Source organism: Fringilla coelebs (genome assembly GCF_963513975.1).
Source record: "Fringilla coelebs genome assembly, chromosome: 1".
Taxonomy (NCBI): Eukaryota; Metazoa; Chordata; class Aves; order Passeriformes; family Fringillidae; genus Fringilla; species Fringilla coelebs.
In genome coordinates this window covers 132,021,354-132,036,813 of record NC_140028.1, presented here as the reverse complement: position 1 = coordinate 132,036,813, position 15,460 = coordinate 132,021,354, and the positions used below count along the sequence as shown (strand labels likewise).

At 39.5% G+C, this 15,460-nt stretch overlaps 1 protein-coding gene across 1 annotated transcript in view; it reads left to right on the top strand.

Annotated features, from left to right (window-relative positions):
* The window catches only part of FAM171A1 (family with sequence similarity 171 member A1), an 86,109-nt gene that overhangs the window by 55,895 nt on the left and 14,754 nt on the right, over nt 1-15,460 (top strand). The window contains exons 4-5 of the mRNA XM_084207936.1: nt 4,188-4,346; nt 9,239-9,415. Of these exons, the coding sequence (XP_084064062.1) occupies nt 4,188-4,346; nt 9,239-9,415 (336 nt within the window). The remainder of the gene's footprint in view (nt 1-4,187; nt 4,347-9,238; nt 9,416-15,460) is intronic.

Here is a 15,460-nt window from a genome sequence, read left to right as displayed (position 1 = left end):
GCTGGCTGAGGTAAGTCTGTTAACAAAAGAACAGGGGATTTTAAAGATACTTTGAACCAGAACATGGGCATATCCTTCCTATGGGCACTCATTGTGCATAAATGGTGTCTTACTCACAATAAGTTTTATGCTTGCCATCATTTTAAACTCTACTGTATAGTTAATAAACAAGGAAATAGTGCCCTCAATAGTATTCCAAGTTAACCTTGTTTTATCTGAGAGGATAAAATACAATTATGCCTTCCTGACATATTTTTTAGTTAGAAGCCATCCAGACACAATAGGCTTTTCATTAGTGATAGCACTAGATATGGCTGGGGCTGAAAATGCATTAAACAAATTAGGTAGCTGATGGAATGCTCAGAAGGAGCTGGAGAAAGAGCTGCTGTACATACATTCTGCAGTTTGAGAGCTGGACATTGTCTAATGGGGTAAATTAGATGGATGGTGAACTGTGTTAAAACAAGGGATTCCATTAGGCAAGACATGAAACATTGTTTACCAACAGTATTCCATTATCATGCTGTATTAAATACTCTTATTCTTATGCAAATGTGCTAATAATATGCAATTAACTGAAAAAGAACAGTATTTTCATGTTCACAGCTTCCTTCAAATAAACAGGGAATGCTGAAGGACTAGAGGGACGTTTAAGAGCTGAGTGAGACTCATAAATATTTTCAACATAATCTTCTTTCCTTCAGTGAATTGGTCCAATGTGTTAACAATATATGTGAATTAAAATAATTCAACTGCTTCTTCTGGGATAGCATTAAAAAACATAAAGGAAGAAAGGGGTACCTGGAGTATGCTAAGGATTGGGATTTGAACTTGCAGTCTTGCCCAGTAAAATCTATTTTATGGGTCCAGTCCTCATTTCTTTTCTTGGGACTTCTCTTGTGATGAAGCCTAAAAGAAAGACAGCCTAGACATTGTTCCAGTATTTGAATGGAGCCTCTCTAGTCTCCATCCAAAATCCTTGTGACCTAGTTTTTCTCTGTTATTTCTCTAATTTACTTCCCAGTAACCTCACACTCTTTCAAAAGAGCTGATCAGGAGTTACCTTAGTGCAAAAATGAGAGCAAACCAGAACTCATTAAACCAGGAACAGAGTGGGACCACTGGTGTTTGAAGCACCAGTCAAAGGGAAAGAAAAGCCTGCCTTGGTACACTAAGTTACCAATTGCATTTGAATAATTAATCAAGCAAGCAATGTATTATGCAGCTGAGAAATTTGTCTGAGTTGATGCAGGCAGCTTCATTTTCAGGATGGCATTACAATCCACTGTCAGTAATTGTGAGGGATGGGGCTTGCCAGCCACTGGGTCATTGAAGTTATTTAATGCCAGCACAGTGATGGGCTGAATTTCAGTGTGCAGTGAGTGGAAACTGTGTGGGGACTTTCTGTCTGTCTCTGACCCATGAGCAATCAGAGCATGGACTGGTGAGACTTCAGATGTTACTTCACATAGATTAAACCTCAAATGCTGGTGTGGTGCCACATGTCACATATGCAGTGTGACAAGAGGTGCCTTACAGGGACTCCTTGAGGTTACTTCCTCGGGAGTGTACTGGCAAGCTGGAGGTGACAGCATTTAAATCTGGCTGATGTGTTGACAAGAGGCTGTTTAAAGAAGGTAAGATCAGTGCTCAACAGTCTTTACCTCATGGCACACATCATGTGGGAAGAGCTCACATGCACATTTTACACTCAAATGTGCTTGGTTTTTATAAGTAAAAACTGGATTTTATAAGTAAAAAATAGGTATCTTCTGTAATAGAAGCAATACTAATAACCCACTCCCAGTGATAAGTGACAACTTGTTGAAAAATACTCTTAAGAGTCTGGTCAGCACAAGTTTCTACCATGTACCCAGACATATGCCCCAAAATCCACTATGGCCTCTGATAAAGGAGAACATTGGATTATCTTCCAGCAAGGTGGTGACAGAAGGTGAAAGCCTTGGTAGCTGCTTCCCTCACAAGCCTTTCTTGGGAAGCTCTCAGTCTTCTGCCCCTTTGGAGTCTCTTGCCAGGTGTGGGAGACCCAACTGAGGAACTGAGGGGAGAGTCAGAGTGAGTGTCAGGTTTTTGGTGAATAATCAATATGGAGAAATTTGTTTTTGTAGGGTGTGAATTAACTACTCTGCACTGATTTATTAAATGTCTGGGTATGCACTGTCACAGAGGAGGCTGTTTCTTCGCCCTCAAAGCTTATAGCTGAGTTCATTGTTGTGCAGCTTTTCTGCCATAAGAAGGCTTTGTACTGCTTGTAGGACTGAAGGAACTGAGGTTGGCTTTCTGAGTCCTCCTTATCTAGTTAAAATTTGGCAGCTCATGGATCCCTCACTGCTAAAATCCATCATTTTTTTTTTAATAGAAAACCCTTAAACTACTGTATTGCAGACTCAACAATAGTTACTTGGTTTCTAATTTTTGCTTAGTTTGTATCTTTGGAAATAAAACATCAGTTCTTGGCAACTTGGGTAATGCATCCTAACTAGAGATTTTACATTGAACTATTGGTGATAATCCTAAGGCCAGTTTCTTTGATGTGGAGGTTTATTCCTGTTTTTTTACTGTGGATATGTATACCCAAGGGCTGTAGGAGCCCACTCAGCAGTGCAGTCAGAAGGTTCCAAGGTGCCTGAGCACATCAGTCCCTGAGGTACAGCAAACTGCTGCTTGCAGAGCACACGAGATAAATCCTGCCTGAGTTTGCTGCAGTCAATTTAGTTAATCTTTTACATAGTTTTCCATTTATGCTTAATGACTATTTTAAACACTTAAGGCTACTGCCAGTTTTGAGAGCCTGCTGTAAACACTAAAAGGTTCCAGAAATTAAAAAATAAAAGCAATTTCATAGCTCTTTTTTTTTTTTTGCAGAATTACCAAAGAAATGACAGCTAAACAATGATCAGCTCTTTGGAGGTGCTTACTTCTGTACACAGGCATTTTTCCTAGCCAATACAACATTTTGTTCTGTTGAGTTTTGTTTTCTCACAGCTAGAGCTCTTGCTGGAAAATTATGCAAGAAAGATCCCAGTCTCTAGGTTAATGACACTGGCATTACAAAGCTTAGGAGGAAGTCAAGCTCGTTATTCTTTCTCACAGTGAAGCTACGTGTAACCTAAAAGTGCTGCCAGAGACTAATGGGGGAAAAGATGCAAAATTGTTTTGAGTTGACATCTTTGAATCACATAGTCCAATGTGAATTAAGAAGAAAACTGCTTGCCTCTTGATTTTGTGCTGTGTGGGAAGTGTTCTGTGTGTATTCAAAATGAGCTCTGGAGAATACAATAGCTTTTGATTTAAAAATTAATTTGCATGTTGTGCACACAAACTTGCAGATGGAGTCTTGCTGTGTGTTGCTAAACAGTATTAATGGTGAGTATCTTTTGAAAAAGACTATTGACTTTATAAGCTGGGATTTAAATGAGACATGAAATGTACATGAAACAGTCTTAAATCACATTGCTGCAAAGACCCTTCAATTAACACCTAGGGAGCTTGAAAGAAATGCTAACACTGTACAAAGCTGAGATAAAGAGAGAAATCTTACAGGCCAAGTAATCTGGTTCTATTTAGATGTGTTCTTTGCATATGGGAAAATATGGAAAATCTTTTCACCCAAGTGAATCTTTTTGTTCAGTGATTTCAGTAGTCACCGGTCTCAGTTCTAGAGTTAGTTTTCATGGCCAGAGCTTCACAGAAGTTAAATAACTTAATTGAGACTACAGGTAGAACTGTCTCTTAGAAAATAATTTTGAAAAGTATAAACTACATTTATTTTGCTATTTCAGGGAAAACAAAATTTGAACAAATATGGTGAACTGGATGCTTTCCTAAGCTTTTGCATACCCTACCTCTGAACTTTGTTTTAGTTTCAGTTATACTGATTAAAAGAGGCATGCAGTAGAAGTGGAGGAGAAACAAAATAGCCAGAAAAGCTTCTGACAGTAGATGCCACTGCAATTTTGCTCTGGAATACCTGTGGAGAAATAATGGCAACTGCAAAATAAATGTAAAAATACTGTTTTTCTATCTTTCATAATAGCCTTCTGATGTCTCTGTCCTTCTCAAGTTACTGCACTTTATAATGAAAAAAATGTAAAATTGCTTCCATGAATATGAACACCTAAATGTTCTGCCCACCTTGGATATAAAGTCCCTTTTAATATTTTTAGGTGCACGGACTCAGCCACAAGTTCACTTTCAGAGAAGATCTGTGAAATTGCCAGAGAACACTAGCTACAGTGATTTGACAGCATATCTGACTGCAGCCAGTTCACCCTGGGAAGTGGACAGTTTCCCTTATTTGCAGGGATTAGATGGAAATGGAACAGGTAACCCACTGCTTTGGTTTTGCTCTGATTTTCATATTAGTCCAGGGCTTGACTTTTGATCCTATAATTTTTTCCATTCCCTATTCCAGCAGACATTCTTTCAAATTTGGGTGACATGACATTTTCAACTGCCCTACCAATATGCTGTTCCAGTGAGCAAGAGGGCAAGGTCTCCTATCCCTTAAATGGGGCCACTGAATAGCAAAGATTAAAACTCCTTGGCCTTGGGAGATCAGACAAGTTGGTCACACTTTTAATTCAGAGCTGAGTGTTCAAATGCACTGCATGTGCACATAAAAGATGGAAATTAATGTAAAGGAACAAGAGAGAATTTAACCTGAAGATGCAATAAAATTCTCAATCTTTTTTTCTAAAAATAAATAAAATGCCTGCATATCAAGTATTTAATACTGTGTTGTTTCAATGGCTTTGTGGATACTTTTGAATGTAGCCAAAATGTGCAAATTTGTCTAGCACCAAAGAGAAAACAATGAATATTCATAGTAGAAACAAAATCACTGTTAAATTCAAAGTTGTAATACATTTTTATGACTGCAACTGCCTGCTATTCTTTTTCCACTTTTCATTCAGTCTTGAGTGAAAAAATTGGTGTTTCATAGGAAAGAGAAGAATAGCAGAATACAGAGCAGAAGCCTTCAAATTCTTAAAAGGCGGGTGCGAAAAGGAGAGTAATTTGTTTTCTGTGCCTGTAATGGGTTAGAAAGATATCAGTGGCCATGCAGTGTAGCAAGAGAGATTCAGACTAGTGATTAGGAAAACCTTGCTATGGTGAGGATAGTTTAAGCTGTAGAATTACTTGTTTGATGGTGTTGGACAGAGTTAGTCACCTGTGAGGATGGCAGAGGCATAGCTGAGCCTGCTTTGAAGCAGCCTGAATATCCCCTTGAGGTCTCTCCCTGCTGTTTCTCAGGATGTATTTACTTGTGATGTGTTGATCTAAGTGACTTTGAATGCTAGGTCATGTGTGTAAATGGTAGCTTGCTAGCTTCCCCCTTCTTCCCTTTGTACAAATCTGCACATCTCCTTTTCTCTTACAACAAGAAACGCGTCTGCAACCTTACTGCAATCCTTCTGTCTGCTCCAGTGACTACATCTTATCCTATCTCATTCTACCTCCCTGTCATTTTCCTATTCTGATCTTCAACCTTCAGTTTTCTCTGACTTTTCATACTCAGACATGATCAAAACTTCTTTATCTTTTTTAAAATTAAGGAATGCATTTGATCTCCCTCATTTGCCTATTTCCTCATCTCCTTGCTTTTTATCTGTAAACCAACTGAACAAACTGCTGGCAATGTGTGTGGGATTCCACTTTCCTAAATCTTTCCTAAGTACTCAGCAACCCAGCTTCCCATTCTTGCATTTATTTAGTGATCACAGGTCTTGCCAAGGCTTCAGATGATCCCATCTCGTGGGAACTGCACAACTAGGGTATTGTCTTTCTCCTGTTTTACCTCCTAGCCCCCTATAAAGCAGATTATTGCAGCCTTAGGTTTTTTATTCTTCTGTATTCTTGCGTGACAGAAACTTCCCTGCTTGAGCACAGGGACCCTGGATTTGACTTTTAGTTTTCAGGTAAAACTGTGTTGTAAAAGACCAAAATGACTGGCAAAGAAATGGTGTTTAAGAACTGAGAAGAGCTTTGTTTTCTGAGTACTGTGGTATTCAGCATGGTGTAACACAGACTGCAAATGCCATGTATTTTATTGTGCAGTATAGTAGAAGTGAAATGTCCTCTGTCTCTAGTAGAAGCCTCTCCTGATGTGGAAACATGTAACTTTAAAATCCTGAAGTTGCATTGACACCCTTTACTACATCTGCAAGTGACTTGGGGAAGACTTGGCCTGGAAAACTTTTGAAAGCATAAAAAATGAGGTCAACGCCTACTGGAGATTTTTAATATTTTTGTTCTCAAAAGAAAAATAATATTTACAAATTTTAGAATTCTAAAAAAACTTAGCATTGATTTGCATGGGAAATTTTGGAATTCTGCAGAACACTGTCTCTTCCCTCTGCCCCTCCTCTCCTTCCCCACAATTACATCTCTGTTTTTCCACACTTTATTTACATGTCTGTAGTGTTTTGGTGAGGTTGCTCCATTTAGACCCCTCAGTATTTGTCCACTGGCTTTTATAGTAGTTTTAGCTAAAACCTACTCTCTCTGAGTTCAGTATTTTTCAGAAAATCCCAACTGGGTGTTGAATTAGTAATAAAGAGCCTTGAAAATTCATTGCATGAATCAGCATGTTGTAAACATAAAAATTTGGAGAATTTCACTGCAAGTAGTGACAAGCCTGTATGGTGTTAGCTTTTTGTTCGTATCAATCACCTGTTAAAAAGCAGGAGATTGGGTTAACCCAACTAAACAAAACTTTCCATCGTCTGCCTCAATGGACTCAGCTGGCTGATAGCCATTACTCCTCTTGCTTTTTGTGGCTGCTTGTTTCTTTATAAAGAGTCATGTCTGAGCTGCCAGTGAATTATCTGATTATTTTTAAAGCTCTTTACAGGTCACCAGATGTCAAAAATGACAAGAAAGAAATGAAAGCTGACATTTATCGAAGTCCATTCCCATTTAATCTGTGTGTGTGCTTATCAGTTTTATAGCATGCAAGAGTTTCATTGGCATTGATTTTAATTTGCCTTCACAACAAAAAAGAGAAACATTTTATCTTTTTAATGAGCATTAATATACTACTGTACAAGGTGGCAAACTGGAAAATTATTTCTTCTTGCTAGAGGTCAGTGGATTTCAGAAATTTCTTCATCTTCTAATACAAATTGTTCAGTCCAGTGCTCAGAAAAGTATTAAGGCATCTTAATTAAAAATTGTGTTTCACCATCTGAATGCTTTTTTCTGGGACTGAAAAGTAATTTTTACAGATATATGCTATATCAAGATAGTAATAAAAGAAAAATTCAAAACTTTTGATATCTAAAAAGATGCAAAATATAAAACATTATTTAATCCTTTATGTGAATCTAAAATCTGAAGTTATACCGTTTTTGGTTTGGAATTTGTATACACAAGAATGTCATCAAGACACAGTACTTGGCAAGAGGAGTTTCTCTGATACCAGCCTGAGAACATTAGTGGCCTAAGTCCTGGGGTCAGGCATTCACTGACAGAAGTTACAGGTGCATGGCAGAGGCAGTGTAGTGAATGACCAGGAATAAAGAAACAACTTTTCCCTCACCAGTTCCTTCCTCTGTCTTGCTGTTTTATATTCTAAAGTCTTAAGGGGACAATATTATCATTGTAGCCTATATTTACAGATGCATGGGTAGGCTGGCAACCTTCCCCTACACCCTAGCTGAATTTTCAAAGCTTACTTGCCTGTTTTAATCAGCTAGCTCTCTGTCTCTTCTACATGGCCACCTTCAGAGTACCTGTTTTCTCAATACTTTAATTCCTCTGTAAGGTCAGCATCTGCCCCTCTGTCCACAGTCAATGAAGAGAGCATGTGTGTCCCTTGCACATCAGCTGTGTCACAGTGACACCCACCTGGAAATCTGAGCAAAGTGAGCATCAGACTAGATGCTTTCATAAATGAACCACATGCAACATTACTTCTGGTTATTTTCCATTTCTTCAGTTTGGCAGTCTTGCAAAATCCAAGGAATTTAAAATTCGACAAAGTTTTGTCACCTTTTCTCCCCTTTGCTTTGCCACTTCCCAACCCATTTCCAGGTGATGTCTTTATTTGGTGAGCTGTTACTCAGAGATATCAATTTTAATAAAAGCCATTCCTGGAGATTTAACCAGAGTTATGAGAAATTGTAAAGGTCTCAATTCTTTCCCACCGTTCCCTCAAATGTACTCATCCTGTTGGGCACTGTTGCTGGGCTACCTGAGGATACCCGAAGGCCACGTGGTGTGCCACCACAGCTGGCTGTGAATATGCCCTCACAGCAGTGTGGACCTAGGGCACCAAGCTTACAGTGGGGGCAGCCCCCCATCCCTGCCAGCCAGGCATCCCTCTTCCTTCTCCCTGATTCAACCCCGGCAGGAAGAGCAGCTCTGTGCCCCGGAGCCAGCACGACAGGGGCATCAGGAATGGTGCTCTTAGCCTGGCCCTGCAAGGCTCAAGCCCCTTGCAAAACTGGAAGCTCCATCTCTTCCAGTTTGAACTTGATATTGCTTTGAACTCCAGATCTTGGTTTTAAAATTCAAGAGGATTTTTTCTGCCTGTGTATATATATCTGTGATATTTATCCCTGTCATTGATTCATTTGGTTAAACAGTGTAGGGTTATAATGCTATTTATAATGTTATAAAACAAAGAAGTGTGTTATCATGAAGTAAAATTCATTGGCATCAAGTTTAAACATAAAGAATATATGCTAATAATCCATTTAGCATGGTTCTTTTCAGTGAAAGGCCAAAGGAAATGCAACCTGGCATTCTTAAACATGTGACTGGTCATTTGTGAGGTGCCACTGGTTATTTTGCTGTTTGTTACTTACCAATATGGGCATTTGAGGTTATAATAAAGACTTGTAAATATTTTTTTTTTTTTGCCATGAAACTGTGTTGCTTGTACAGGTTTATTTAAGATGAATTACCATGAAGAAATACGTGCAGGAGATTTTTACACTGTAGTTTTTTTGTCTTCATGTTTTTCCAAAATTAGGTGAAAACTAGACCACATACATCTTCATTCAGTTTTGTGGCTTGGGTTTGGCAGGGGGAGGGTTGCTGGTTGGCTGGCTGGTTGGTTGGTTTAAAGTTCTTTTGTAAGGCAGGGAGGAAATTGCTGCTCCCATCCCTTGAGAATGACATTGATGCAGTACTGCAGTGTGGAACCACACAGGTGTCCCTTAAATTCTGTTCACTCTGTAGTCACAGTGTTCATTCACTCTCTCGTTAGGAAACAGCACCAGGTATGACCTCACCCCTGTCACTGCCGTCAGCGTCCACCTCCTCAGCAGCGATGGCACCCCCGTCCCCGTCAACGGCCCCATCTATGTAACAGTGCCTCTGCCAGCAAACAGCAACTTGAAACACAATGCACACGTTCCAGCATGGAGGTTTGACCAAAAATTTGGTAGGTAACGTCTCATTGTGCCTCCCTAGATGGCTTTTGTTTTCTATCTAAAAGAAGAGACAATTGAGTTTTACTGATCGAGTAATATATGGTATAAATGCAAATATACTTAGCATTGTGTGCCAATTTTAACCAAAAGTTTTTGTAAATGTACCATTTTTCAATTAATAAATATTTTATTTAAAAACTTGATAGAACTACATTTCACCCACAGACTGAGGAGAAGAGAGATGTATTCACTACAGCATCAAATTGGAAGTGTGTAGAAATGGAAACTTGCCTTATCTTTGCCAGCAGCCAGCTGTCTGACCTTGGGTCCCCCTCTTGGCTCAGGCTCTGTTTCCTGCCTGCCAGATAGGAAATATAGTACTGACTTCATTTGTAAATCACTTTGAGATTTTCTAATACTGTCAGGAAAATACATGTAAATTATTTAAATGAATTTTTAAAAAGAAAAACTAATGAAATATTTTGAAAGGACAGAATGACTAATTAATAAAATTTGTACAATGCACTCAAATTTTTGGATTACAGAATAGTGTTTGCCATTGTGAACAGGAATTTTCCCAGAAATACATGTTTTAGGCTCTTCTTAAAGTTTATTTTATTTATGTTTTTGCTAGCTGGTACACTGTGCCGGCCTTCTTTACAGCTTCAGGTTTTAAAGGGCAAAGGAGTACACAAGTCTTGTCTTGGTGATCCCCTTCAGTTATTGTACTGTGCCTTCTGAAGTATGTACCAGATGGTTGCTAAGAAAAAGGAGAAGGGCGGGTGAGAAAGGTGGATGCTGAGACAAAAAGGAGCCAGAAATATGGGTCTGTACAGACTGTCAGGGGGGGTTTGTCCTGCAAGCAAATGTTTTGAGCCAGCTGATGATCACACCCAGAAGTAGAGGAACAGGCATGAAAGCAGCATGTTGGAGGAAGGGAGGAAGAGAGAGGTGAAGGGGGAAATAATGGTTTTGTTTATTACCTTCCTCTCTTTGTTGAAAAAAAAGGATGTATTTTCAATCAACATGCCTATGAATCTTCTGTCAGAAGTTGCCTGTATTAGAGGGTAAAGCAGCATGATTTAGTGAAGAGTAAATTTGAATATGATATAAAGTAGAATAGTAGAAAAAGAGTGCAATGAATGGATTTGGCCTTTTTCCCTTAACTGTGGAAATGACACTTCTCTTGTGCTGACCTGGCAATAAATTTCACTACATTTTTCCTGAAATGGAATAATTCTTATGGAAACTATTTTGTTTTCCCTTGTTAAAACCGAAGCAGGGAAGATTAAGTTTACTTTCCCCATAAGAAGCAGTCCTTCCCCAGTCCTTCCTGTCAGCTGTGCTAGACCTGCAGCCTGCCTCATTGCTAGTTACTCATTGCAAGTAAATGGTTCTGATTTTGATCATGTAGCTTTCTCATTTATGGCTAAATTTCCATGCCCCTACAGTGAGGCCACAAAAGCTCTCTCTTCTTATGGAGTAGGGTTTTTCATTTTCTATATAAAGAGCTAGTGAACCTATTGTCTGCAGCATATATATTAGTATAAAGCAATATAGGTAGTTAATTAATGTTGCAGGCTTGAGGCTCCCAGTCTTGAGACAAGTCCTGCCTTGCTTGATTCATGACAAACTACTGGAGCACTTGTGTTATTGGGAGGAGAAGGCATGAGGCCTGCTAAACAAAATGCATCTTTGTCAGGCCACTTAGCTTCACAAAGCTGTGGAGAGCAAAGTACTGAAGATTATATGCTCAGGCTCCAGCTCGCACTTCAGCTGAAGTGAGCATCTTTCTGTGCAACCAAAGATGTTGAACAAAGATGCATTTTAAGCCCTGACTGCAGCGTGCCAGTTCTATTAGAATTTTGGCCACATCCCAACCAATTTAGGAGTAGCTTAATTTAATAAGTAGAGCAGCCACACTATCTTGTGCAAGATACTTTAACACCCTAAGCTCTGTCAAACTATATGTAGCATGAACATGGTGGTATCCTGTCATTCCACGTCCCTGTTGTGCTTAGACTGTGAAGGGAGGTGGATGGATAATGACTGGGATGGCTCCATACTGGAGAAATCATTAGCTGGCAGATAAGGATTGTTGTAGCCCATTTGCACTGCCAGATCTGTGCCTTGTCAGGACAGGACCTCTGGCTTTATTATTCTGATTTTGTCTTTCATTTCATGGCTGCTTTTTTCGGTGCTGGTTATGTTTTGGTCTCTCCTTAAGAGATTTCCAGTGGCTTAAATTTTCATGCATTTATCTGAGCAGTGAGTAAATGCCACAGACAGAAAACTGGGACTATCTTACCAGGCACTCTCAGCACTTCTCTGTCTTGGATTAGCAGTACAGTGGACGCTTGTTCGTGCAAGCCATTGCTTTTGTTTATGGTCCATGTGGTTGTCATCATTACTGCATGGAATACAATTTCTGCTCTAAAAAGCAGAAGTACTTCTCACTTTTAGAGGACGTGGAGAAGTGACAGAAATATTACAGAGATATTTTAATTCTTAGTTTCTCATACGTTTTGCTGAGCTCATGATGAACTAATATGAACCCGGAGGCATCTGACTGGAAGTGCAGAGATTTTTGTAGTTTCCACAAAAATGAGGCGTATTTACATCTTATGGCAGCCCAAAATAACTAATGGCTTTTTAGGATGTTTACCATAAACAATCTGTATTTTCATGACTATGCTTTCTATCCTTGGGAGAGAAGCAGGAGAAGCAGCATAGTCTGCTTAAGGCTGAGAGTGGCTCCACTGACACTGATGAAATAAGCAGCCAGAAAAAACAGGCTGACATCAAAACAAGACAATCTGCTGCATCTATTTCATACTGTTCCAAATGAGATTTTTCATTATGAAACAAACCTACTGCCCTGTGTGCACAGCAAGCAAATTAAAGCAATAATACCATTTTGAATAGTTAATAAAATGAAGATCAGCTGTCAGTGCCCTGGAGGTGTTTTAAGGGTAAGTGAATACACGTAACCTTGCTCTTGTGTTGGTCCACCACCATTTCCTGCAGCATTTCTGAGTGTTGGCAGTAATAAACACAGATGCATTGATGTTACAGAGATATTACATACTGAAACGCAACCTAATCCCTCCATGCTGTGGACATGCCCACATCTTGTGTTTCACACTACTGTGGGACAGTGGTTTTATTTCATGGTATGCACTTAAAAGGTTTGGACATAGAGACAGGGATTCTCATTCTATAATCAGGAGTGCTCAGTGGGGTTTTCTGGAGTTTGGGGTTTTTTTTCCTTAACAAGTGCTGTGTTGGATTTCTCAAAATCTGAGGGGGCTGAAAATATATTTTTTTCTTTATCTGTAAACAGATGGTTGGGATCATGACTTCTTCTGTGTATATTTGCCTTGATGTCAGTAGGATTTACAGCAGTATAATTAATCTCTCTATTCTTGGACACCAAATTTCTGCTCAAAACTTCTTTCTAGCCTTGTCCTCTTAAGTCAGAAATACCACGGATCCCAGTAGAAATGAAACTTTCTGCCTCCTGTGTCATCTCCAGCTCCCACCAGCTGGACTGAATAACACAGCACTTGCTCAGCTGTATTCTCCTCAGCCCCCATTTAAATGGTTTATGTTTTGTGTTAAGGTGTCTGGTTTTCATTGGATTCAGGGAGCAAAACTGTTAAGTCCAGCATTCTCCATTTTAAGTCCCCTGTTTCTTTCCATATGGTATGACAGCATTATGTTGCACCTAGACCTCTAGATCCACATCTGGAGCTATATGAAGGACTTCAAAATTCTACCAACTATTCCAGTGTGCATAACAAGAAAGTGAGATTTATTAATATGATGCAGCTGCTAGTTAATTATTCCCATCCAATAACAGGAAAATATTTTCAACACTATTTTCAGTTGTGTGGCAAAGGACTCTGTAGTGGAAGGGTTAATCCTTAGTCCTTTTGTTCATCCTCCTTAAAATATATTATTTCTTGTGCACTACGTGTAAATGAAGTTCAGAATACAGTGTCTCTGTTCTCCCTTCTCCCCAGACACTTGGTTGTACATCTTGGACCTGACCTTGTTGTCTTTCAGTGACTGGCTTCTTTGCAGAAGAGGATGTTTCCCCAGTGCCTGAAATTTCACCCATGTGTTCATGAAAGTGATGGCAGAATATAGAGAAAACTATCTTGGGGGACTCTTTGTAACTTCATAAAAACAATGCTTTATGTACTCCCCTCTTCTTGGTTGCTGCTTTCTGACTGCATTTATGCCATAATAGATTTCTACATGCATTTAAAAGTCTGGTACTTGTTTTTTCTGGGTAACATTCTGCCGTCAGTGGTAAAATTTGTATTGATTTTTGTAGAACCAGAATTTCCAGATGTTCCTTCCTCAGCAAAATCAAAAGAATGTTTTCTGTCCTCAAAAGAAGTCATGAGGATATACTTATGTGTAAGCAGTATTGGTGCCTACTGAAACTTGACTACAATTTAGTAGAGGTGAATTTGTGCTTGTTTTTTGTTCATAGTGTTTATAGGGAGAGAGCGACAGCTGCTGTCAGGCAGAAAATGTAAGCAGATTACTGTACACCTACCGGTCCAGTTCACTGTGTATTGTTTGCAAATAAGATGACTTATTAAAGTCTTGGATTTAAGCTCCCCAGGTGGTAGCAGTGATAATCCACCCAAAGAAAATATTGTCTTTTAGTTTAAAAATGAAACATTTCTTTTTGTTGTGAATTTGATCAATTTCTGACTGCTACCACATTCATAACCCTGTGTGACTGACAGAAAATAATAATTTAACAGAAACATTTGCAGCCTGTCACTTGATCTGACACTGGGTGTGAGTTTGTGCCCTGACCTTGGAGAGATGGTCTGCATTTGGAGTGCATGCAGCTGCACACATGGCCTGGGACTTCAGACACTTCTCCATGAGTTGTTGTAGTGGGTTTTCTGTGCATGAGAAATGGACGTGCTCAGGAAATCACATTTTTCCCCAAAAAAGTTTGAGCTTAGTATAATCAGATCCAGAACATGTTGTTCTAGACCAGATTCGGTGGTGACATAGAGATTAGTTTGCAAAGGTGAAAATCACAGAAGTTCAAGGTTAAGCTAATTCTGTAGTTTAAAAATTCCTTGACTATTTGATTTTGACTTCCTTTTTAATCTCAACTGGAAAGCTTAAATTATTCTTAAAGACTAAATACGCACTAAAGAACACAGGTTCTTGATAACTCTCTCAAAGATTTTCATATTTTGTATGTTGCCATAGAAATGGCAGCTACCAAACCCAGCTTTTTACCATGTACAGTGTCGACATAATAGGTGCAGATACCATTTCAGAGTATCAGACAGACCCTAGCATTGAAAGGAGAAGAAGCTCTTCCTCTGATGCTTCACAGTGTAGCTCACAGAGGTATGTTCTCACTCTCATGATTCCTCTGCAGAGAATCATAGGAGACAGCTGGGCTTATTTATTAGTGTGTATTTTCAAAATGGATGTTGTGGCTTCCATATATGAAAGGGCATGAATGGATTGCATAATCCTCTGCCCACCTCATACACCATCTGAGCTGCATTTTAGCAAAGCAGATGAGGTGTGGCATGAAGGTGATGCTTCAAGGAACATTGAAGGAATCACATTGGTGCCAAAGTACAGGGATCTTTGTGCAAATAATCTACTATTATGTAGTGAAGGAAATAAAACTGGAAACAGATCCGTGGCTCCTGGGAGCAGGTTTTAATAATGTAGTGTCATGTAGGCAGCCCTATAGCTCCACCTATAGAAGCCATGGCAGGAGAAGTTGGGAAGAGGCAGGGATCAAAACTTCAGAAATAGAGAAAACACCTTTGTGCTTATGCAACTGCCTCAGTGGAAGAAGACCTGGAGATTGGTGGGAATCCAGGCAGGAGTGGGTAGTGCTGGGATGGGGCTGGAGAGGCTGAGGGCCTGGGAACCCCTCCCTCTGCAGCCTGGCAATGTGAGATCAAATCCCAGTGTGCCTCTGCTTCCACTTCCAGTTTGAAAACTAGAAACTGGATGTGAGGCTGAAGGAAGGAAAAGCCATGCAGTGTTTT